The 27,248-nt window shown below is 35.1% G+C and overlaps 2 protein-coding genes across 8 annotated transcripts in view; both read right to left on the bottom strand.

Moving 5' to 3' along the window:
• The window catches only part of nAChRa9 (nicotinic acetylcholine receptor alpha 9 subunit), a 29,984-nt gene extending 15,783 nt beyond the window's left edge, over nt 1-14,201 (bottom strand). Inside the window, exons 1-2 of one of the 3 annotated variants that reach the window (XM_023161681.2) lie at nt 14,057-14,201; nt 7,551-7,720 (exon numbers count right to left, since the gene is read on the bottom strand). In XM_023161681.2, the coding sequence (XP_023017449.1) occupies nt 7,551-7,720; nt 14,057-14,099 (213 nt within the window). In that variant the 5' untranslated portion in view covers nt 14,100-14,201. Of the gene's footprint in view, nt 1-7,550; nt 7,721-9,186; nt 9,343-14,056 lie in introns of those variants that run through there. The other 2 variants (XM_074180861.1, XM_023161679.2) reach the window with 2 other exon arrangements.
• A 7,790-nt stretch (nt 14,202-21,991) lies between these two features.
• LOC111516323 (uncharacterized) overlaps nt 21,992-27,248 on the bottom strand; it is a 124,398-nt gene continuing 119,141 nt past the window's right edge. For 4 of the 5 annotated variants that reach the window (XM_074181059.1, XM_074181062.1, XM_074181060.1 and 1 more), the window contains 2 exons: nt 26,614-26,797; nt 21,992-26,532 (listed from right to left, as the gene is read on the bottom strand). In XM_074181059.1, coding sequence (XP_074037160.1) covers nt 26,468-26,532; nt 26,614-26,797 — 249 coding nt within the window. In that variant the 3' untranslated portion in view covers nt 21,992-26,467. Of the gene's footprint in view, nt 26,533-26,590; nt 26,798-27,248 lie in introns of all 5 variants that reach the window. The other variant, XM_074181061.1, reaches the window with a different exon arrangement.

Genomic DNA, 27,248 nt, shown 5'->3' with positions numbered 1-27,248 from the left:
AAAGTTTTTTGTATTTTTTTTTGTTCAAGATCTCTCTGATACTATAAAATGTATGGATCAGTTCAATTCAATTCAATTCATTTATTACCTTTTTTGCCATATGAAATATGTTAGGTTCGTCAATACACAAGTAGATATAGATAGGTCATTTATACAAATTATACAATGGAGACGCTATTCATAAATATAAAAATAAAATTAACACACTATACTCATAAATATAAAATTACAAAATGTACACACTATATCAATTTTTACACAGATACACGTATATGCATATACTTATACACGAATGCTCAACAAGTTTTAACCAAATCCAGAAATTCATCAATTGCATATATAGGATTATTGGTCAAGAAACTTTTCACACTTTTTTTTTAAATTTGTTGTTAGACCTGTCTCTTATAGTCCTCGGCAGTAAGTTATAGTAGAAACTTCCAGCCCATTCTGGTGACCGCTTGTAACATAGATTTCGAAAACTTTTTAAGTGTATGTTATTTTGATTTCTTGTCGAATAACAGTGAATATCCGAGTTTTTCTCGATGTTTTTAATGTTGTTATGAACGTATACTAATATTTTCAATAAATAAATTATCTGAATGAGCCTTTAATAATGCTGTGGCAACACCATAAGGAATTATCCTTCCTTTGAGATTTGTTATAGAAGTTATGCTATTGATGTATACTAAGAAACGTACCGGGCCCGATACTGTTTCTTGCGGAACTCTAATTTTATATCAATTGGTTCACTCAGGCAGTCTTCAATTTTTACGTGATCTTTGCGAAATTTTTTATCGTGAATTTTCCAGTTCTAACATTGATTATTATCACAATCATTCACAAAAAAATTACATAATCTTTAAAAAAAAATAATTTGGGCCACAAAGGGTTAAGAAAGTTCTCAGGAAGTGTTTCAATTTTTTAAAATTCTTTTAGACATATTTATTCTTACTCTGGTGAAGTACCTACTTATTCAAAACATTTGATTTAGCTTTGTTGTTTTCTATTATTTCACCTTTTGAGTTTCTAACAAGAATACTGTTTAGTGATTGTATTTTTTTAATCCTATTTGTCACTTCATTGATTATATCCCATGTTTTTTCCCATTTCCATTAGTATCACTTAATTTATCTTTGTAATATTCATTTTTGATTTTCCTAGTTAACTGAGTTAATTCATTCAAAAAACTCTTCAAATTGTGGATTTCGAAAACTCCTAGGAGAGCATTTCAGAAAATACTGAACCAATAAAATGTATTGAGCTGGCTTCATTTTCAGTAAATTTTCAGTAATATAATGAGGGTTATACAAAACACAGTATAACATTGATATTCAAATTACTCTATTTCCATCATTATGTAAAACTTAGTCTGCTAGAAACATTTACATGGCCTCACTAGTATGATGTGGTTCTGCTGTATTTATCTCCATATTCAAGTGATATAAGTATGTCATATTTTTCGAAAATCAATTATTATTATCATTATAGAACGATTTTCCCAAAAACTTCAGAACCCTGTATTCCAAACCTTCATAACATATCTTCATATGTAGGTTTTCCTTAAAATTGACTAATTAGGTATTCCGGGTGTCAACGAATCTATTAGACAAGTCATAATTTCTAGACTATTAGGAGAATTGAAATGAGATTTGGTATAGTTGAATGGTATGTGGAGAGGAATGTTTTCACATATTTTTCACTTTCCGGTCACTTCCGGTTTCAGCGGAAATGGCTCCGGTTCTGAATTTTTAAATGTATATTGTAACATTTTTGGATTTCTGAGACAATTCTGGATCAGAAACTGACATTTCCGGAAGTTTTTCAGCCTACTTGATTTTTTCAGAGTCACTTTTAAAATTGCATCTAGGTGGCCATGATCGGACGTAAACTAATCTATGGACCTCAGATGATATCACAAAATTGCAATAGCGGAGTTTTAGTGACTAGTGTGTTGAATATGAATGAGAAAAGTTCACAAAATAACATTTTCGTGTCTAACTATTATTTTTCAAATGGCGACCATATTTTGACAAGCAATTTCCGAAAAAAGGATTTTTTGACGAATCTAACGTTACTAATTTATTTGCGATTGGATCAACAAATTTAACAAATTTAACTAATAATTTCAGCGATGCACTTAGATTTTTTGCAATATCCTAAGTTCTTGAAAATTCCACTATAGTAAATTTTCAAAGTGCATCCCTCCTTGTTCAAGACACATTTCAGCTCGTTCAATTGTTTCTCTCAACACGTTTTGTAACATTTGAGGCGATATACTTCTAAATGCCTGTTGAATCCTTTCTTCTAAGATTTCGAGAGTGGCTGGGGCTGTTGCATAGTAGACCCTTTCTTTTACATACCCCCAAATGAAGAAATCTATCCGGTGAGCGGGCAGGCCACCGTACTGGACCGTTGGTTGCAATAACTCTATTATTAAAATGCTCTATTAAAAAATCAAGTACGTCTCTGCTATTATGGGGTGGTGCTCCATCTTGCTGGAAGTAAATTTGCCGTAAAACTTCTAAAGGCATATCATTAAGGTGATCCTCGATTTCATTTTGAAGAAAACCCAAGTATCTAACCCCTGTTAACTGACCTTGAAACAATATTGGACCAATTATTCTGTTTTCAACGATACCAGCCCAGACATTGACGCCAAACCTTTCTTGAAAATTGCCCTCTCTCATTGCATGTTGATTTTGTTGGGCCCAGTACCGATAATTCTGCTTATTAAACATGCCATTATTTGTAAACCGTGATTCGTCGGAAAATAGAATGAAGTTGATAAAATTTGGGTTAACTCTATGATTTTGAAGCAACCAATCACAAAATACTACTCTTCTATTGCCGTCGTCAGCATACAAATGTTGATGTAACTGATATTTAAATGCTCGATATCCGTGCTTTTTCAGTATTTTTCTTGCTGATTCGTGACTTATATGCATTTCTCTACTAATTTCTCTTAAAGAAACCGTTTTGACAACTTCTACCATAGCAAGAACGTTAATCTCAGTCTCCTCATTTATGACAAACCTCTGTTCTGCGTCTCGATTTCCCTCTTGCCTAAAACGACTCTCAACATAGGGAAAATACTGATGAGATGGGTGTTGCCGATTGGGATATCTCTGAGCATACAACTCAGCAGCTTTCCTTGAATTTCTGTGGCATTCTCCAAACAATAACAACATATCCACTTTTTCACTTTGAGTATACATTATTTCGACGAAAAATTAAACTAAAATTAACGAAAATCAAGAGAAACTTCTACTTTCTGCTCATAAAGCTTATGTCACTGTCATAACCTAGGTGAGCGTTTTGTTCTCCAAAGTGGACTTGATGGAAATAACCGCAAAATATTATGCATCATTCCTATCCATGGCACCCTTGACAAAAGTAAATGAATTTGTATCGAGTATTTTCCTCAGTAATATTTAATTTATGTTCTTATTTGTAATCCAATCGCAAATAAATTAGTATCGTTAGATTTGTCAAAAAATCCTTTTTTCGGAAAGTGCTTGTCAAAAAATGGTCGCCATTTGAAAAATAATAGTTAGACACGAAAATGTTATTTTGTAAACTTTTCTCATTCATATTCAACACACTAGTCACTAAAACTCCGCTATTGCAATTTTCTGATATCACCTGAGGTCCATAGATTAGTTTACGTCCGATCATGGCCACCTAGATGCAATTTTAAAAGTGACTCTGAAAAAATCAAGTAGGCTGAAAAACTTCCTGAAATGTCAGTTTCTGATCCAGAATTGTCTCAGAAATCCAAAAATGTTACAATATACAGGGTGTTCCATTTCAAAATTCAGAACCGGAGCCATTTCCGCTGAAACCGGAAGTGACCGGAAAGTGAAAAATATGTGAAAACTCTCCTCTCCACATACCATTTATCTGTACCAAATCTCGTTTTGATACACCTAATAGTCTAGAAGTTATGACTTGTCTAATAGATTCGTTAACACCCGGTTTGTATGTTATTAAAAAATATTCTGTAGGAGTGTTTCGTATCCCCAGATGAAGTAGTTTTTAAATAATTCTCAGATCAAAACATTTTTGTAACTTTCGTCTAAACTAATCTCTGTCCATTCAATAAATAAAGTAACCCAAATAATGATAGATGCGTGATCACCACCACAATTTGAATCCTTTGGATAAAATAAAGAAGCCTCCTTACGCTGGCCAATCAGATTTAACTGCAATCGGCTGGCGAAATTCATTCAGGTATATCGCTACAGGATCCGAGTGGTGAGTTACGTTTTAACGCCTGTGGAGTGTATACAGTGTGACCCATTTAAAATGGAACCACCCCTGTAGAATGTGCATTTTTCAATCAATCTCAATTTTTTTTATTGAAATATTGAGCATGAAAAACTGTATCTTGACACTAACTTTCACAATTTTAGTTTCATTTCCAAGGCACTCTATGGTTTTTTTTGTTTGTCAAAAACGGCAAAAGTTTATTAGGCAATTTTTGTTTTCAAATTTGACTACACCACTGGATTCATAGTCGTTATAAATCAAAACTGTCAAATTTTCATTAAAAAATATTTGTTAACAACGAAGTTACAACAACTTCAATTTTGGAAACAAAGTATTTGTTTGTAATTTTTATTCAGATTATAGACATATTTGAGATCTGACAACACTGTCATCACCAAGTAGAACACCAGTGAATTTGTACAGTGAAAATCCGAAGTCAACAGCTCAATGCGTTCTACAGTTATAACTCCTGAAAATATGGTAATGTGAGAGATTTGTGGTGCAAGCGTTTTGTAATAAAAATCTGACTACGCCACTGGATTTGTGGATAATATTCCCTTAAAATCATTCATTTGAGTGTAGGTTACGAGAAGTGAAAATTAAAATAAAAATTGAATAATTGAATAACAGAAAATTAAAAGTTCATTTTCAAGTTACGCAGTAGTATACCAAGTTCAGAATCTCATGTCATGGGATCTCCCAATTCCGCTTTTACCAAATCTTGATAGAATCTTGAAGTATTAATGGTCATACTTGTAAGCTTTTTGGAAGTTTCCCAATAATAAATAATAGTACTTTTGTAACAGCGCACCTGGAAAATCACATTTTATGAGATTCTGAACTTACTCTACCTTCTTCTATAGCTGATGAAAACAAAATGTATACAAACAAGTTTCAAAGTATTTATTCAACAATTAATTGCCATTAAGAAAAAACTGATACTAAAATAAACATTGATTTAAAACTAAACATTCAAATTTTTGTGGCTTCTACCAAACCTCCATTAAGTTCAATACATTTATCGTATCTCTTCCGAATATTGTTTACACTATTTCTTATTTGTTGAACTGTAATTTCGGCACAAGCTTGTCGTATCCTTTGCATGAGTTCAGCTCGATTCGTTGGTCTTGTTCTGTATACTTTTTGTGTCAGAATACCCCACAGAAAAAAGTCTAATATTGTTAGATCAGGCGATCTAGGTGGCCATTCAATTAAGTCACTACCTCGTCCTATCCAATGATTTGGAAACTGGTTATTTAGCCACTCTTTAACAATCCTCGAATTGTGCACGGAACAGCCGTCGAGCTGAAAATATAAATTTACTTGTTCCGCAAGAGGCATTTCATCTATTTCGTCCGATAATTGGTTATTTAGAAATTCCAAAAAATTTTGCCCGTTTATGTTTCCATCAAAAAAATATGGACCTATTATTCTATTTTGTACTATACCACGCCAAACGTTAACTTTTTCGGAATATTGACTTTTACAATTTATGATCCAGTGCGGATTTTCCGTAGCCCAATACCGAGCATTTTGCGATGAAACTACCCCATTGGTGCTGAAAGAAGCTTCATCACTAAACATTATGCAGTTTAAAAAATTTCTTGTATTCAGGTACTCGCCTTGTGCCCAGAAACAAAATTCCATACGTTTCACTTCATCACCTGCCTTAAAAGAGTGAAGAAATTTAGGTTTAAATGCTCTCATTTTGTTTTGTTTAAGACATCGTCGAATAGTCTCTCTCGGTAACTTTAAATCCAAACTGGCGACACGTAAACTTCTGTTTGGGTGGTTTCTAAAATAATGTAAAACAGCACCTTCGTTTAAATTTCTTCTTCGGTGATTATTTTTTAAAATGTTTGCTGACTGCACCGGTTTCTTTAAATGTTTTGTTAATTTTACTGACGGTGCTTCTGTCAATGGGAAGCCGATTTGGATGTCTGTGATTAAATATCCTAGCTGCTTCTCTTTCACTATGATAATTGTCCCCAGAAATTCTCACAATTTCAATTCTTTCTTCTAATGATAATTGCAAAGCTATTATTAAATGCACGTAACTAACAACTATTATTTTATTTATGATTAACTGTCAAAATCACAGCCTACCGTTGATTTATTATAAAACCTTTGCATAATGAGTTCAGCTTCCTCAAATTATTGATATCTCCTCTAAAAGATTGTTTTAGCTGAGTTATGAAGAATTTACAGGGAACAATTTTTGTCCTGCTCTCTGTTTTATTATTGAATAAATGATTTCCATGCTTTAAATCAATTTGATTTTAGCGGCTATGCGGAAGAATGTACTAAGTACTGCATAACTTGAAAATGAATTTTTAATTTTCTGTTATTCTAGAATACACTTCTCGTAACCTACACTCAAATGAATGATTTTAAAGGAATATTATCCACAAATCCAGTGGCGTAGTCAGATTTTTATTACAAAACGCTTGCACCCAAATCTCTCACATTACCATATTTTCAGAAGTTATAACTGTAGAACGCATTGAGCTGTTGACTTCGGATTTTCACTGTACAAATTCACTGGTGTTCTACTTGGTGATGACAGTGTTGTCAGATCTCAAGTATGTCTATAATCTGAATAAAAATTACAAACAAATACTTTGTTTCCAAAATTGAAGTTGTTGTAACTTAGTTGTTAACAAATATTTTTTAATGAAAATTTGACAGTTTTGATTTATAACGACTACGAATCCAGTGGTGTAGTCAAATTTGAAAACAAAAATTGCCTAATAAACTTTTGCCGTTTTTGACAAACAAAAAAAACCATAGAGTGCCTTGGAAATGAAACTAAAATTGTGAAAGTTAGTGTCAAGATACAGTTTTTCATGCTTAATATTTCAATAAAAAAAATTGAGATTGATTGAAAAATGCACATTCTACAGGGGTGGTTCCATTTTAAATGGGTCACACTGTATATACGGTATTTTAAGGTTTAAAATTTCTAAAATGTCAAGGACTGATACGGCTGAAGAAACTGCTAATTTGTGTCACTACACTTCACCTAAAAAATGATCCTAAACCCAGCCACATATTATTAAAAAAAAATAATTAAAATTTAAGTTGTTCCTTAGTGCGACTCTGTAAAATCAGCCTTGTCTGGGAAATCACGTGCAATATGCATGATAATATTTTGGATCACTTTGTTGCTTAGGCGGACAGAGTATAGTGTTCTTTTTTTGTGGGCCATCCAGTTTGGACCACTTGATATAAATATTTATCACTATGTTGAGCACATTTTTCTCACTCTCTCAGATACTTACGTATGCGAAATATTTCAGGATCAGTCTGAAAATAATAGATGTGGAATTTCGGTGGTTGGACACCGGTCTGAGAGCCTGATCATAGTTACAAAGAAGCGAGTCTCTGAGTTTTACTGCCGTTGTTTCAGAATTGCTGGGTGGGCAGCTGAAACCATCATACGCTTGTATAACTGAAAAAAAAATGTGGTTGACACTCTGATAGTATTTATAGATGTCAGATGTGTGGTGGACAAGGATTCTGTTTGAAATAATCTTGCTAATTGCTTAAAATATTGAGATGACAAAATGATCCATTAAAGCTAGAGCAGGGGGAACAACCTGCGGCTCCTTAAAGGATCATTTGTAACTCTCGATGAATGTATAGTCGAAGTAACCGATATTGTGCATAGTTAAAGCTATCGGCGATCTCAAAGACCAAAAAAAACAATACAAAGAAATGAAGCCGCTCCCAACTAGTCCACGTGGACTGTAGACTTGGCGGTTCGTATTGGATGATTTTTATTAACTGAGTTTTATGATTGGCTGAAGAGTCATAAAATTAAACTTGAAGTCGGTGACGAATAGAATGCGAGGATGGTTATAAGAGTCGTGTTGTTCAGGAACTGATCGCGATTTAAGTATTGAAATTCTATATTGATGGAGGTGAACAATGCGATAAAGAGATACCAGTGAATAAGATTCGGTTGCATTTGAATATTGAAACACAGAGAGTAGATCATTTTATTAGCTACAACTTTGCTATTTAACTTTTTTCTCTTGGACTTGTAGTTTTGCCGGTAATCGAGATAAACCATTTTTTACCCTTAAAAACTCACCTCCTCCCACTTTCCGAACTCAGATCGCCCGTCATTTATTTTTCCTTTCATTTAACTTTCTTTCCTAATGGCTTTCATCCAACTATTATTTTTTTACCATTTCTGAAGGCTTCAACCCTAGTCTAAAGTGATCGACTTATAAAACTGTTGTTTGTTGAATAAAAAAAGTGTTTGCCAACGAACAACAGACTGTGGCTGCTCATCGTGTTGATATTCAACTCAGTACACCTCGAACTTCATTGTTTAAGAACTCTTTCGTTTGGAGAACTGCGTTTATGTTGAATAAACTTCCTGAGAACATTCTCCAACGATTCAAATCAAATGTGAACCGCTAATTTCGCACCGGCACCGCTCTTAGAGCGCCTTTTAAGGATGTTCCTGTAGTGCTTGTGTTTTGCCCCTCAAAAAATGGTCCAAACTGAGGCAGGTGATGGAAGTCGTTTTTGATAAAAAATCATATAAATTGGGTCCGTTTCGTTATTGTTTTTTATATTTTTTATATTTGTATTGTATACAAGAAACCTTGTTTTTCTACAAAAAATATTATAGCAGACACTTTTAATTTTTTTTTCAATACAGAACTGTTGGTTACTGACTCAATGTGTTATATGAATAATGTACTCATTCCAGACTATAAGTCACGTAAATAAAATAAGCTAATATAATTTGAACGTTTGCTACTCAACAGAATAAAGTCTCACTCGTATCACGATTCAGAAGCCAGGTTTCAATTGAACCTTTTATAAAAATATCTACATCTCATTCAACAAAAAAATTACTCGGTTTCCATCAAGATATCAATTCACAAAACCTGTACTTACGACGATACGACAGATGGCACAAAATCAAAACTAATGACTTATAATTACAAAAGTTTCTCATGTCCGTAGACTATATATTGATGTTAAACATAAATTCACCGATTGCAAATACTGATAGCGATGAAAACCGTGTAATATTTTTATTCGTGAAAAACATTGAAAGTGGCCAGAAACCGGAAACTAGACTTGTTTGTATTTCAATGGCAATCCATGATGATAGTAATTGATAGTAATTTGATTGAATTGATACGAGAAGACAGAATCGGACTTGTAACGGTTCACCATTCCCAGTTTTTGTTAAATAATCGTGGCATTTTAAAGCACGACGTTCCAATCAAAACATGATCCACCCTGTAGGTGAGGAACGGACATGTGATAAAAGAACGAGTCAGTTTTTCAAACGGTAAGAAGTACATTTTTAGGAGAGATTACGGGAGTACAATCATCTCATTCATGACACTATTGAAATATTATCCAAAATGGCGCTGGTGAGATAAGACAAGTGTCTCATTCCGAAACTTCGAATTGAGGATGATAGTGTTCCATGTAAGAGAAATTTCATATTGTAATTATTTCATATTTTATATTGTGATCCTATGGATGATATCTGATTCCATAAAAAAATTTTGGAGTACATACAAATTCAATGTTCATATGCAAGTTATTTCCAAAGTATTGTTTCTTTCATGTAATTTAATGTTCTTTAATTAATCGCTTCCTATCTTTAAATTCAAATAATTTTTTTATTCATTTGAAAGAAGTATTGATGCCATTATGTGTGAAATAGGTATGTGTGGTTTGTGGCCTATTCGCATACACCTGCGACTGGAGGAAACCTCACAAGAAACAGTCTAACGGATCAAATCGAGCGATAGTGGTGGCCAGTTCACATCACCTCCACGTGAGATGAACACGCTCTCAAATCACTCGTGTAGAATATCCAATGTGAGATGATCTGTATGGCAAGTAGCGCCGTCCTTTCGAAACCACATGTCACTGGTGTCCAGATCATCTAATTCAGGCCGAAATAAGTTGGTAATCATCGACCTACTTGTATAGTTACTTGACAGTGGTGACCTGGCCAACGTCGTTCTCAAAGAAATATGGACCAATGGCGCCGCCACCTCAAAATCTACACCAAAGAGTGAATTTTTCGGAATGCATTGGACGCTCTTGGATAATGAGATCCTAGAGCGTCCACATGAGTGGATTAATATCGTTCCAAATTCGACAATTTTGTTTGTTCAAGTACCCATTCATCCAGAAATGGACCCCATCGCTGAAGATGAGTTTTACCCAAAATTAAAGAACATAAGGAATTCAAAGACTTGCGTCCTATAAGTCTTCTTCCACTTCTTTCTAAAGTTTTGGAAAAGACTATTGCTCAACAGTTGAGAAATCACCTTCACAACAATAATGTACTTTCAATTATGCAATCTGGTTTCAAACCAAACTATAGCTGTGATACAGCTTTATTGAACATATCAGATGATATCGTCATAGCATCGAATAAAGACGAAATCACTGTCCTACTATTGGTCGACTTCAGGAAAGCTTTTGATACCTTGAATCATCAACTACTTCGATCTATATTACATTATAATGGACTTTCTCGAAGCACTTTGAAATTTTTTGATTCATATCTTTCACATAGAAAACAAATTGTTAGAGTGGAGAACCACATGTCAGATTTCATGAATACTTCTTCAGGTGTCCCACAGGGTTCAATCCTTGGACCTATCCTCTACATAATTTACACCTCCCATTTGACAACCTGTTTGAAAAAATTCAAATATTATATGTATGCCGATGATACACAGTTGTATTATTCTTTTACTCTAGACTCTGTCTGTCTTCGGGTGATGTTATCAACCGAAGACGATTGTGGATACTAACAATCGAAATCGTGACATTTCAAATCAATTTATATTATAGTAGACAATGGAAGTCCGAACTGATGAAATACAATTGTAGTATTCGTATGTTTGTATCGATATCCGCCTCATCTTCCCTCTTTATTCGAATCAAATATTTAACCCGCTATCACAATTACAATTACAATTTAGAGCCCTTTGTTTTTTTTTTGGTTTTTATCTTTTCCATCTTTTTTTTGTAAGGTGCAAGAAGAAGAATGAACTCTGTTCAATCTTGTATCCTATTGACAACGTTGTATTTTTTTTTTCTCCATTTTGTATCATGTTATTTCTGCTGTCAATAAATTCATTCATTTATTTATTATTTTTTCTCACCGTAGTGTGCGCTGGTCAGGCCCTATCCCCCGAAGCCCCGATACATTCGTGAGGGCGCGCCAGCATTATCAACCAATGACCACTCCCCACACCGTGGGGTAAATAATAATTGGGTCCGAGAATCATATGCCCTGAGCAAGCACAGTGAGCCAAGAATGACAACCTTCTGCATCTGTGCGGCTAAGATTTCTGCCTTAGTGCGGCAAGCCGGTATGATTTTAAGATTCGAGAGTAAAGAGGACATCATTCCACCAAGGACTCCAATAATCAGAACAACCATCTTGACAGAGTGATCTGGATAGAGTCTGCGGAGTCCGAAGAGAAAATCTCGATATTTTATCCGTTTTTCCTCCTCTTTACTGACGATATTCGTCTCGCCAGGAGCTGAAAACTCCACGACAAATATCGTTTTGCTCTGGTGGTCGAGAAAGTCTACATCAGGCTTATTAGCTTATATGAGCCTGAGGGTGAGGAACGAATAGTTTCAATAAATTCGGCACTTCTTACAACGGATTCAATATCCCCCGGAGCGTAGGGCAACACCGGTGTCTCGTCAATACCATAAGAGTGCCTTAGATGGTAATATAGCACTCTTAGGGCCGCGTTATGTCGATGGATATAGGCCGAGACCGCATATGCTGGGCATGCTGATAGCAAGTGCATTAGGGTCTCAGGCGCCTCGCGGCAGGCCCTGCACCTTGTGTGGAACCTCTATACCCATCACGCCACTGCGGTAGGCTAAGGTGTTGAAGACACCATCCTGGCAAGCCATGATGAACCCACTGCTGTTACCTCTTGTGAGTGGCGTTGTTCCACCCCGAGGTAAGTATACGTCTCTCCGGCAGCCAGATGGTATAGGATGCTTCCATCTACGAGCTGCACATCCTCTCCGTAGTCCTCGCATCGTCCTCTTTTGAGATGGACCATTGCGCATTTGTCTATCCCGAATTTCATACCGATAGCATGCGTGTACTCTTCCACCACCCTCAAGGGCTGATGGAAATCCTTCTCTTCAGAGGCATAAAGTTTGAGATCATCCATATAGAACAGATGGGTGACCTTGTGCCTCCGGTTTTCAGGGGTGCCACAATACTCGAGGGAATAACGAGTATTTCTGAGCGCAACGGATAATGGCAATAGTGAGATGCAGAAGAAAGGGGGACTGAGGAAATCACCCTGAAATACACCCCTTTTGAAAGTGACCCACCCTGTTTGGACTCTTGCTTGACCAGATGTTATGGTGAAGCGAGTTCGCCAAAGTGGTATCAGTTGTTCAAATGCATCTCACTATGTTGTCGGGTACCGCAAGGCATCTGAGCAAATGCAAGATGAGCTCATGCTAAATTGTATCAAATGCCTTACGGTAATCGAGCCAGGCCATAGAGTTTCGCTTATATTGTATCGAGTCCTGCGTTACACATCTATCGATGGACAGGTTCTCTTTACATCCAGCGACTCCTCTCTTCGACCCTCTCTGCTCATATATCCGTTGGAACACTCGGTCAACTGCGGTGAGTATTCGTGTGTATAAGATGCTCGTAAACAACTTATAACACGAATTCAAGCACGTTATCGATCTGTAATTCTTAGGAATCGACAAATCTCCGCTTTTGGGAATGAGAACGGTCCGCCCCTCGACAAACCAATCCGGAATCGGCTGTTCTCCGTCCAGCCATGAGTTGAAAACTCTGGCCAGATGGCGGTGGGTACTTGGTAGTTCTTTCCACCAATATTATTATTATTATGAAATCAGGGTTAGTGGCCAACTGCTTCAGAGTCCATTCAGCGAATACACGTCGATAACTATGGTCGTTTGCCTTCAGTTCCTGGATCAATTGAATTTTGTACCGGTACAGGTCCAAGTCACGACGCAAACTTTGCCAAGTTGTGATCAACGAAAGGCCGAGTTCTTGTGAGCGACGCGAAATCGACTGCCTCGGATTCTCCTGCACACTCTCACAAACAGCAGCAATTTTTTCGGCAGATCTTGCGTTTCGTCGATGTACGGGTGTTAGTCGATCGTTTACTGAACCAGTGGACACAAATTTGTCGGTAGAACGATCATAGCTACCGTAAAATGGGCGAAGCGCGCGGTACGTCGCCCGAACAGAATACCCATTTCGATAAAACAATTTCATTATTTGATCGCATTGTTGAATGATATATTCATACTTGGTGATTTGGCAAGATAGACTGAATAAATGACAACTAATTTGACAGATGTAGCTTCAACAAGATAGCCTTAATCAATTATCAAAGTTCATACCCCAAACTTTACCCACTATGCCCTATCCCTCCAATTATTTTCAATAGCATGAAGAATCTGATGATATAACATTGTATCTATTGAGTTATTCAAAAGTTGTATCACTTTTTATCAAGAACTTCGATGTTGAAAAACTCAACATTGGCTTTCGTTTATATCATTGAGGAAAAATGAAAAAGTAACAAAATTACATGTAAAAATTAATCTGGGTAAAAACAATATGCCAACGTTTTCATATCTTGATCTTTCTAAAAAATCCTGATGATTGTAATAATACTCTGTCAAAAATCTTGCAGAGATAGAAATTCAATGATACATTTTCTGTAAAATAAAGAAATATGAAAAAAAAACTCACCAGAAAATATCGAAACTAAAATAATGAACTTAGTAGCACTCATGATGAAGTAATACTAGAGACTGAAAAACTCTCTTCCTATTGTTTCTCGGCAATTTGATACCCAAATTGAAACCGCCCCCTGCTCTACAAAGATAAAAATTACCATGAATGCTTATACTATTGAATTACTCTCTACATCAGTGATTCAATGCACTGGTGGTGATAGGTGAATTATTATTCAACGTACTCAACGATAAAATTTATTAACCAAAAACACAATGACAAACATAACACGAAAAAGGAAAATTACAGGGTAATCTCGAGAAACTAACGCTAAGTCTTTTATCAATCAGCGAGGAGACTTTAGAGCGGGTTTAGTTCTCGACGGAAACCCCTGAATAAGAAATAGTTCTCGGCAGAAATCTCAGAACAGAATGAATGCACCGGATAAGAAAATGTGTTTGAAGTATCTTTCTTACTGACAATGGTCCAGTCATAAATATAGTCAAAAAGGATCAACCACTTGGGCCCTTGTCTTAATACGTACAAGTGTTAACAATGATTATCTATATTTCATCAGTTCGAACTTCCATTGTCTAATATAATATAAATTGATTTGATAACCCCGACAAAAATCAATAAGATTAACCGAAAATAATAATTTTATTAAACAAAAAACTGAAATTACAAAGAAATAACATACAAGCAACAACCAAAAAAATAAAAATTGAAATATTAATAAAAGCTGAAAAAATTGAAAAATTATAAATATTATTAACAAAAAATTAAAAAATATAATTAAAATATTTCAAACCAAGTCATGTCACGTTTCGATTGTTAGTATCAACAATCGTCTTCGGGTGATAACTGGACTTATTCCTCCGAGATCTGACTATTTATAGGTCATTCGAGTGCTTTCACCTATCCCCTCTTCCCTCTTTCCGCTTCATTGGTTTTGGCGGGAGATGACCGTTTGGCGGGAGTTGGTCGTTTTTCGCTTGATTAGAGGTTTCCATATGTTACGTATCTCTACGCTAGCTTGACTGCGTTGTTGGACAACATATACGCGGCTTCTTTGAATTTTCTCCTAAACCAGTGTTCCTCTTTGTGGATGATTTCAGCTTGAGCCCACTTGATGTTGTGTTGATGAGTCCAAACATGGTCTGCTATTCCGGACTTGCTGGTTTCTCCTCGCTGTGTGTGTTTCTTGTGCTCAGCAATGCAAACTTTCAATAGTCTCTTAGTTTCACCGATGTATGATTCTCCGCACTTGCAGGATATCCGGTAAATGCAATTCTTGGAATCGCAGTCAGCGTTTGGTGGCCTGGTTTTCGTGAGGCTGCTACGAATAGTGTTCCCAGTTCTGAAGCAGGGCCTGATATTATACTTGGACTCTGATATAGGGTACAAGTACTGGTTGTGGCGGCTTCTCTTCCTTGTGGAGTTCTTGCTGTCTTCTAGCTAAGGCCTGTTCTACCATCACTTTGGAGTAACCATTCCGTTGAAGGTCATTTTTGACGATGACTAGTTCCTTTTCGAGACCTTCCTTTGTATTACAGAAACCAAAAGCACGGTCCAGTAGAGTCTTGATGATTCCTCTCTTAGTCGATTGATGGTGGTTGGATTTTTGGTTCAGATACTGTCCTGGCGTAGTGGGTTTTCGATATACAGATGTTTCCCATTTAGTATGACCAATACGTCTAAGAAAGGCAATTCGTTGTGGATTTCATTCTCCATTGTGAAAGTGATGGAAGGCCTTATGTTGTTGATGTGCTTCAGGAAAGTGTCTAGTTCTGCATTCCCATGGTGCCATATTATGAAGGTGTCGTCTACGTATCTCACCCAGACTCGGGGCTTCTTGTGGGCTTCTTCAATGGCCAAAGTTTCAAACCACTCCATATATAAATTGGCTATAACAGGTGAAAGTGGCGATCCCATTGGCAGTCCCTCATCTTGCGTAAAGAATTCGTCCTTCAGTTGGTAATAGCAGTTTCGTACACATCATCCTAATAATTCCATGATTACTTGTATCGGTAATTTTGTTCTATCTTCCAGGTCCTCATCTTCGGATAGCTTTTTCTGTATGATTTGAAGTACTTCTTCAACAGGAACGTTGGTGTAGAGGCTTTCCACGTCGAAACTGACCAGTTGATCCTGCTCTTTGACTTCGATTTCCCCTAGTAGTTCAACGAAATGCCTTGAATTTTTCCCAAAAGATGTTTCATCTTGCAGTGGTTCAATTATTGGTAGTAAAAATCTGGACTGGTTCTGAGTGGCTGAATCTCTGGAGCTAATGATCGGTCTGAGCGGAACATCTTTACTGTGGTGCGGTGTTAGCGATGATCTCTATTTTTCCGTAAAATAGATTCTTACGATCTTCGTGTATTTTCCTTTCTGAAACACCTCTTCGATCTTCTATTCGTAGAGATCAGTATCCATCACAACCTACTCGAAACATCCCAAATGGTTTCGTTCTAAGTATTCATCTGTTTTTCGACAATAAACTCTCGAGAGAAGAGAGCATTCCTATCATATGAGAAAATACGAAAATGATAAATAAAAATTAAAATAAGAATTAACATAAAAACCCAAGCAGATAGATATTTTGAGCGACTGCGCGATAAAATAGTTATAAAAAGTTAATTTTGTTATAAAAATGTATGATACAAAATGAAAATCAATAAAGGAGTAAAACATTTCTAAACTAAGTAGTTGTAGCAAAAACCCTACACATATAAAGAAAGAAATGTAAGAGATTGAACAAACTTGTTCACAAGAGTACTGGAGTAACCAGCAAATATCAGACAAAAAATCACATTTTTGGCCGATACCATGACAGACATTTGAATCTTATTATATATATCAATGTCTAATAGAACATCAACATATTTGGGCTAACCTAGTTCAAAGATTTCTAATCTCCTGAAAAATAAAGAAGCAAATATAGTATTTGAAACCAATAATAACTTGAGCATGCATAATAAAAATAAAAATCAAATAAGTTTGGTATCAGCTATATCAGGAGTGTGAAAATGTCCGAGGTTTTACATAGGTCAAACTGAAAGACTATTTAAAGAACACGCATACTATTTTGTACATTGTTAACTGTTTTACCCAGTTTAAACGTATTTTTCTTCGGAATTTATATATTGTTGAAAAAGGTAACTTTTACGCAGTTTTTTTTTTATTGCAATCAGTTCAGTAAAATATATTGACAATATTCACCTATCTATATTTATTTTTATTACAGTTTCAACCATTCAAGCCAGTAGTCAATCGAACTGGTCAGTTTAGTATGACTTGCTATTATTTTGTTGAGGTTCAGATATCACATAATGCTCAAAGCACAGGAAGTTGGACAAAGACACTTGAATAGTAATGAGAATGGTAGTTATTTGTGATGAAAAAGATGGGATCTATGTAAATGTACATTTTTTCTAGCCAAATTAATTTTGGAACTGATGACACAAGACACTATACTTTTCTATGCCTTCGAAATTTACAGTTAGGAATAATTATTCTTCATCTCCTGAATACGCCAACTTGTTTGGCGAAATACTCGAAGAGTAGTTATTGCATTTTTGGTGATTGAGAGAAGTGTTTATTTATTAATTTTGAAGCTAAATTATTTTCTGCAAATTCAGAGATTATTCATGGTACAGATGTATTATCTAAATCCAAAATCTTGTATTTAAACCACATTAATTTTCTTTATAGAATGTTTCACTTTTTTCAGGAAACATACTCCTGTATTTTACCCTTTTTTGAATCAAATTGGTTTTTATTTTCTATATTTTTTTTTGCTTCTATGATTCATTCTATCATTCATATGGATTATATTCAAAATTGGTGCAATATTAACAAGTTATGTCTTAACGTTAGAAAATGCAAAGTTCTGAGTTGTACTAGAAAAATTACATCAATACACTATTCTTACAAGGTTGAGAATACTCAACTGGAACGATGTACCAAAATCAAGGATTTAGGTGTTATTTTTGACAAAGAGTTGAATTTCATAGAAAACACAACCTTAAAAGTCTCCCAAGCACTGAAGACATACGGTTTCATAATGAGAAATTGTAGAAATTTCACCAACATCAAAGCATTGAAACTACTGTATTTTTCTAATGTACGATCAAAACTTGAATATGCTAGTATTGTCTGGTCCCCTTTTTACGAGTGTCATAAAGCAGCCATTGAGGGCTTTCAAAAAAGATTTTTGAAATTTCTCATCTTCAAAATAGATGGTACATATCCTGAAAGGGGAACAAACAATGAGGAATTATGCATGAGGGTCAATATTGACAGCTTAGAGTGCAGAAGAAATTGTGCATTTGTTATATTTTTGTATAAAATCTTGAATGGCCTTATTGACTCTCCCAGTCTGCTCAGCCCGATTAATATCAATGTTCCTTCATATTTTTCTCGAAATCATGCAACTTTCAAACTTCCAAGAATAAGAACAAATATGCAATTGAAATCTCCACTTTATATAATGTGTAGTGAATTCAATAAAATTAGCAATCGAATTGACATTCATTCGTGTTCCATCAAGGAACTCATCTCGGTGATGAAAAATTAAACAGCATTGTTATATCGACATTTCGTTAATTTTTGATATGTTATTTTAATTATTGTTTAATCTACTAAATATTATTATTAATTTACTCATACACACCATTTTATGTTTTGTTATTCTTTAATATTGTCCTGTAAATGGGAAACTGTTGGACAATAAAGGCTATTATTATTATTATTATTATTATCTCTATCCTAGTATCTGAACTAATTCCAAATTTGATTCATGTATATAATTGCATGACCACATTCTAGATGGCGGTGGTTTTGAACACTCTTGTGGGTACTTCCACAGGGTTTTTATTGCGATTGAAAAGAAAATGGCTGCATCCACCATTCTCGAGCAATTGAAATCACTTCACTTCATACAAAAAGAACTTGCTTTCAAGCTGAATTCTATCAACTACTGACCTCTTTTTGGTGATACATGCAGCGAAGATGCATAGAAAAACTCTGGTGTTTAAACAGATTCGCTTTTCTTTTGTCAAAAACTCTCCACGTGAGAAATGAGATTGACTTAACTATGTATACATATTGATAGGGTTTTTTATGCATCTCACATGCAACCATTGCGGAATGAAGTACGGATGAATCATTATTACATGCTTCACATATAGACTATCCACGTTTGCAAAACAATATATACTCATCTTTATTTTGAGAATATTCCTACAGATAGAGACACTTTTCTGCCCCGTCTGAGATATCACTGATAAGACAAATAGCCTCAAATAAAATTTGAGGCTATTCATCGCAATAAATTAAAAGATATTGACAAATAATTATGATTTTTTTCTAAAAATGCTTGGGTATCATCACTTTACCATTAATTTTTAATATAAATACATAATATGCCCGAAAAAACACTATCACTCACTACGTAGTACGTACCATACTGTATCCTGCATAATAAACCATCAACCAGAAATAATAAATGCCATACGTTGATACGTTCCAAGGGAGCCAAGCCTCCGACCGCTTTAAAAAACACAAGCTCCGCGAGACCGATCGGGGACATACGTCCCGATTTGTAATTATAGTTGCAGAAATTATGACGTTAGAGGAGGCTAGCCTCCAGTTGGTCTTCGTTAGTGTACGACTGCGTTTGTTTTTGATTTAATCAATCGGACGGGATGCCGTGACGGACCGAGACTGAAAAATATTTCGGTAAATCGTTTTAGTGTTTCTTGATAATATTTGTTGTTGGTGTATGAAACAGGCAGTATTGTATTATAGCAGTGATTTTTGGTTATATTTTTAATGTGTTTTTAAAGTGTTTTCTTTCAATTTCAAAATGTTTTCAGGTTTTCACTTTTCGGTAAGTTTTTTTTTTCCATTTATTATGGATAAGTTGGACGAAATTAAAAAATCTGACGATATAGTCGATTGGTTGCTGACAACTGAGAAGAGTTCATTTATATTAAATAACTCAAAGACAACTCTTTTTCCTTGTTTTTGTTTTTTTAATGGTCAGTTTTATACGTATAATTTATCTCAAAAAATGTTGGCGCCCCCGGCGGGCTTTTCTGTGTGTATATAGTCTTTATGACTTTAACCTCCCCTGTTCTCCAATGCACGAGCCGATACTGCATTGAACTGTCGTTCACCTTGATATAATATTAATTGTGTGATCTTTGAATCAAGACTACCATCGGTTCCATTCTACAGACGGAGATACTTCCGAAATTCAGGCGATGACTGAGAATGGCATGTTTTTTTGTCAAACATTGTCCTAACATTTTATTACAATGTATCATTTTTTTTTCTTGAAATCTCTAATTTAAGCAATAATACACTTATATTAACATAAACCTTCAATTTGGAGAAAATGGTAATCAACAGAAGCTTAATTGAGAGGAAAATTGTAATAAAATAATTTTTGCCAGCTCATTATTGTTTATAGACTTTCACGGCTGGCGCCAATGTTTTGATTGGCTTCCGGGTTCTGCCGTGGTCTCCTTTGGTTATAATCTCCAAATGTTTCAACTGCGGCAGACATCTTCAGTGGCGCGGTCGAAGTACTCTTCTTGACGTGTCAACTGAAACCTTAGTTGAAGATGACTGCCGCAGTTGCAGTTGGAACGTTTGGAGATTAAAACCAAAGGAGACAACGGCAAAACCCGGAAGCCAATCGAAATCATTATTGTTAATTCGTCTATCTAGTTTTTTCAAGTCCGCAATATTCATACATTCTAGTTTCGGAAAAGAGACATTTTATAGTAAACTTTCTGCTTTCTGAAGATCGGATTTTGAATATCTGCAATATTTCTTGAGATATTCGCAAAAAACAACACCTCTCTTCATTTTGTTTTACTGAAATTTTTATAACTTTCAAACTATTTGAAATGCATAGAATGAAAATGTTGTAGTCAGATTTGCAAATATTGGTCAATAATTATATTTCTTTTCCTAAGAGTGACTTAGTTCAATCTTTTGAATTGAGAAGGTCATTTGAAAATTTCTGTTAAGATTTTCAGAAATTTGTATGGCAGACCCAACCATTGCTGAATAAAATATTGAACCACTAGATATTGATCATTAGTTTGAATAAATTCCAACAGGTGGCGCTACTTTCAGCCTCCTTTTGAAATCTCAGTAAAAAATTAGCAGCCAAGAGCAAAATTAGATCTTGTCCTGGCAGAATTACTATTTTCATTTCAGAGGTACTACATAGAAGAGATCCTTACTTTTTTATGCTCCAATATGTGAACCACCATTTTTTTATTTTGAAATATTTCGTGCATTGTTAACAATTTGGTTTCTGGGTTCAAGAGCTGGTTGGTATTCCTTTCTTCTAGATGTAACTATTCATTATGTAAGATTGGATATGCGATCTGAAAACGGCGCCATCTGTGGGATATTCAAAAAATCGTGTTTTATTGTTTCAAAATAAAATTATTTTATAAGAAAAAATGAAAAAACCAACATTCCCAGGCAGTCAGATCCTTTGACCAATGAACGTGTTGAATTTCACTTTTTACTTTTAGCAGATGCAAACCAAACAATTTCAATACTGCCTTCAAAATTTTAGTATTCAGTGCCATCTATCATAGAATAGTCAAATCAATGATTAAGCCACACCACTAGTTCAGAAATTGCGACTATTGCATCAAAGATCGCACCATCATATTGCGAATAAATACTTCCATCTATCTCCTGACAATGAAAATAAGGACTTGATATCATTTGACTACTGAAACAAAACTACATCATAGTTTAAAAAATTAAATTCAAATTTCAAGTCATCAATAGTACATTCTTTCATTATATTTTTATTTTAAAAACTGAAAGGAATCCATCCTGATGAATATACTCACCAATATTTTGTAAAAGAAAAAAAATAATTTACGACTACATTTAAGAATTCAACACACGTCAGTTCAATGATTTTTTTATTAAGCAACTTTACATTAAAGCCTCTCGAAGTCTGTACAGACAGTAATTTTCCACAAATACTGCTCGAAAGTTACTTTTGAAAACATTCAACGACTATCACAATAGAATTAAAAATAAACTAAAAATTTATAATATACATTCAGTATGCTTACTTAAAAATAATTGATACAAAATTCATCATTACAATGTACAAAACTTAAGCAGAGTAATGAATCTGGAAACTTTGGCCAGTAAATTCATGTTATTCTGGATGGTTCTTCAAGAAACACTGGTAAGTATGGAATTGAAAACTAAAAATGCTAATACAAGAAGACATCAATTTGTCCGAATTGAATTAGTCCAACTTGAAGTGGGTTCTTTGTAAAGTAAAAGCATTTCACAGTATATTCACTATTTTCCACAAATTTCCTGTATCAATCAATAAAAATTAAATACAATAATCTAGTTGCTTAAAACTCTCAATGTACAGTATACAATTTCAATAAACACGTGTCAACGCATTTTTTTTGTGTAACATGTCTACTGTTCCACGTTACATGTAATTGTCCATAGAATGCTTATGTCCATTCTAAAATTTCAATATACTTTACACCCGTTTGTCCATCTTTACTTAGAGTCTAAGCTGAAATTTACAAGTTTACATTCATAGACAAGACAAACTAATTCACCTTGCACTACAATGTACAAGAGGTATGAAGTGTTCAATAAAACTATATATTGAATAACACAGTGCTGCATATGTGTCTGCCATAGTAAAAATGTGTTATCTTTTTGGACCTTTGTGCACTGTTTAACTCATTTATAGGTTAACATTGTGATGTCATGGTGAATTTCAGAGCGTCCATATGTCGACAGTTAATCAGACTCATTGAGCATCCATATTTTCAGACACGTGGCGTTACTAAGAAAAGTGGATAATACTGCCGACTTTCAAACTAGGCCAAAATAGACTGATATTGAGATTGAGGTTAACTTTTATTTGGTGTCCATTTGTCATGGTTTTTTTTTTACAAAATGAAAGAAGAACAATATCCATCTATAATTTGCTTTATCATCTGTGACAACCTAGAATATTGATTTCAGGCATTTGAATTGGGCTCACATATGTTAAAGAGAACCGAGTCTAAGAACCTAACCTCAAAAGAGAGGGTTAACGACAAGACAGTTTTGAAAAAGAGACCGAAACATTGGGAAATGTGTGAATCTGAAATAAGGTATTTTACCAGATACCTTTCGCTGTAATACAGTTTCTTGAAACAATCCGACCGTTTCCAGATCCTTACCGCGTCTAACAATTATGATAAACATTTTGTCATGATACATATTTACGGAATCTTACGAAATGTACAGACCGCAATTGTTTTTAAGTAAAAAAAAACATGTGTATATACCGCGTCCCACTAAAACTGGGACGTATATCCTTGGTGAATAGAAACGAAAATTTATATCTAATCTTATTAAATTTCATAATAATAAAAGAAGACAGTTTTACATTAAAAAATACACAGTACCTAAACAGGTAAATTATTCAGTCTACTACAATTATTCATCTAACATGTTGAAATCATTAAAAGACTGCTCGCCTTTACACTATTTACATTCAAAAATAACTAGCTCATATACATTGCTTTTGCATTACAATTGCAAAACAGCCGGGGGTGAGGGTAAAAGGGATGAGAGGGGGAGTCTAGAACTGGCGATTTTCTAGACTGGCGTTTCGTGTCGATTTGCAACTGATCGTTCTATGATTTTATGCAAACTGTTTCTGGAATATACAACCGTCCAACCTGCCAATCATCACCCAAAGGGAAGAGTGGCACCTTTTGCAAAACTATTTACATTTGCTATATTCACTTAATCCGGCTCGTAGGACCAAATCATGCCCTTCCGAACGTTCCAATGTGTGAGCTAACTTATCCCTATCCATGAAATCTCACGAGTTTTCGCAGGAGAATAATAGATTTAAGCACCCTCAGTTTGAACCATCGTCGTGGTAGTATCAAATGACATCTAACGAAAACATCTTAAGCAAACTTCACGATTTTAGTTTCAAGTGTCACACTCCAATACGAGGTCTCATAAAGGGTGATTCTTAAGAAAATGCATCGATGGGTATTTTGAAAGTATAAAAAGAGATATTCTTTGAGAGCCATTTTTGCGAGTCGTTATTCATGGTATTTTGAGGTATGAGAATGACTGAGAAATTCAGTTGAAAAAATTTGGAGTTCAGAGCATTTTTGGTGGAATAATTTCGGATAAGCTGCACCTGCCGATTTAATTAAAAAATGAGTAGGCATACGTATTTTGGAGGGTATATTATGAACGAAGGAAAAAAATCAGTGCTTTCCCTTATTTTCAGAGCTGCAGCCCTAATCTACGAAACTTTTCAGCCATATTTTCCCTTAATACCAAATCATAGAATCACAAGTATTTATTCATCACCCTTTTTCCTATAAAATACTTGATTCAACAATGAATTCGTTTTCTGGTTATGTCACTACATTGTTCTGGACATTTAATAGTAATAATAATATCGTCTTTATTATCTTCTAATATATTTAAAGCAAATTAATCATGTACAGTTCATTTATTATAAGAAGATAAAAGGCGAAGTTCAATTTACATGATGACAAGTCATCATTCAATTGCTCTTCCACTTAACCTTTGGGGGAAAGCAGCTCCATCAATTATTAAAGGTCTTTAAAGAAAAATTTTGATTAATAAAGTGAAAAGCGTCAAAGAAGGTGAAATAAGTGTGTTCGTATTGTTCAAAGAGAAGACTGGAAAGTTGCAATTTTCGGGACTTTGGAAGACTGTCACTCTGGAACGTAATCTACACGTAAAAACTCGTAAATACATACAATATTTTCCAAAACCGGCGGGTGCAACCTATCAGAAATTTTGTCAACTCGGTTACTTGAAAAGTAGGTTCAAACTTCGTTTGTGGATATTAATATCCACATCACGTTCAAGATCTATTTCATTTTCCCAACTATCTTACACATATTTCAAAATAATCGATATGTAATATATTATAAAACATATTCCACAGCACAGAGAAATTTGCCCATCTATATCTGTTTAAAATCTGTTTTTCTGTTATTCAGCTGTCGCCCTCATACGAACGCCCTCAGAAGTTGAGAAACTTGTGCGAGCTAAGAACTAACGAGGTCTTAACTTTTAACGTGTGATTCCTGACACGTTACACCCTATATGTAATTAGACTGTGCAAAAGACATGTAAAATGTCAAATTTCAATATATTTTATACTTTTCATATTATCGACGCTAAATTATACATAAGAAAATATTTAATTTTTCTTCATTTGTGGGCAATGTCAGGGCGAAGGAGGCAAATATTCCCCAAGAAATAAAATCTCCAAAAAAGTTGATTTCAAACAGGTTTGTAGTCGCACTCCTCTGAAACAGTTTGCCCAAATTTTATGGAAAAATGTTTGTGTGTATTTTGTACATATGAGAATAGGTAGAAAAATCTATTTCATACCGCTAGGTTATTAGGGTGTACCTACCCAGAATTTTTTCTTCTATTCTTTGAAGAAATTTTTTGATTTTTTTCCAATGGACATCAAATTTGATACCGTATAGAAATACTTCATACGACAGAACTACGACTGCTGGATGGGCTAGTTATAATATACACTTTGATTGGATACCTGTAGCGGCGAAAATATCAGATCATCTGCCATTAAATGTGCCCCTCAGATTATTCTCACGTGTCTGTGAAACTGTTTAGTGAAATCAGATAACATTACCATGAAAATAAAACAAATCATGAACCAGGCCGGGTTGAATGACATCGAATTTAGGAGGATACATACTGGTTTTCTAATTTTTTTTCAAACCTTGGCAGTGAAAACGTGTTCTACGTAGGAAATGGAGGTCAAAATTGTTATATGAAATGATCCTTGAATTTGAACCCACTTCCAATATAACCTGTAGTGCTCTGGATTTGAAACTATTTTGTCTGAATTCCCAAACTGCTATATTTTGATATTTTTTCATTTATGCTGTATGGAGTATCTATCAACACAGTTTTCAAAGTCGCCTTGAATATCCGACTCGAAGGGCCAAATTTCCATCACCCTGTTCTGATTGCATTTCAGTCCAATTTACAACAATTTAGGATAAATCAACCCCATTATGAATCCTCGGAAGCAGAGCAAAATAAAAAACACGGGTAAGTATCGACTTAATCTCTATATTTACAACTTGCAGAACCAAAGCTTCTGATTGGCACCGACATATTCCGAAAGCGGGTAAAAAAAGCGCTAACCCTGTTCCAAATTGACATAACGCCAGTTGATCTAGAGATTCGCCCTAGAAACAAATGTCACTGGGGGGGCTACATCGACAGCATGGTGCACAATATTCAATTAGAGAAGAAAAACTATGGAATGCTTTATTCACTAGGAAGCCGTTCCTTCAGTCCGGGCACTCATTTGGTCGGGTACGGGTTGATCACCGTCACTGCAGCTGCTTGTTGACTCGCTAGCACGGCAGCTGCAAAACGAACATGTCAAAATACGATTTCATGGACTTCTCTACTAGTTTCGCTAACCCTGTATTATTTTTCGTACGTACCTCCGTACGGAGCAGGATACATGGGGTATCCGAGACCGACGTGCGTGTGGTGGTGAGTGTGCACGTGTCTCTGGGGAGGGGGAGAGCGGGAATCTTTGCCGTTGTCACCGGGAGTCTGTTTGCCACTCGAGGGAACGGCGTTCGCTGGCTGGGAGGTGGGCGGGCCGTTCATCTGGGGCGACGCCTGAAAAAAAATAAGAAATTTACGTTTGAGACGAAAGTGATCGGTAAAAAAAATATTTATCGGTTTACCCTCGTAAAGTATTTACGAACTTTTTAACGTGCCTTCGTATAAAAAAATGTTGTGAAACGGATGCAATATTCACAAAAATATTGGCTTTCATAGAAATGCACAAAAAATCTTTGAAAGTAAATGTTATTCCCTTTGAAAATGCCCTCAATTCGAATTATGATTTTCGAAAGTATGAAATGTTTTGAAACATATTGGAAAATGGGTGCCCTACGATTTTAACAATAGAAATTGTCACGTTTCGAGGTGTGTTATTCCTTGTTTTTGCGCAATCAGAACGATCCTCTTTTGGACCGGATCGTAAGTGTGATGAAAAATAGATTCTATACGACAACAAAGGCGTTTAGAACAATGGTTGTACACCGATGAGCCTCTTAGGCACTTC

This window comes from Leptinotarsa decemlineata, unplaced genomic scaffold, assembly GCF_025532065.1.
Source record: "Leptinotarsa decemlineata unplaced genomic scaffold, Ldec_3_MD MMD2_tig00026307_RagTag_RagTag, whole genome shotgun sequence".
NCBI lineage: Eukaryota > Metazoa > Arthropoda > Insecta > Coleoptera > Chrysomelidae > Leptinotarsa > Leptinotarsa decemlineata.
The sequence above is the reverse complement of the archived record's forward strand: the minus strand, read 5'-3'. Positions and strand labels throughout refer to the sequence as shown.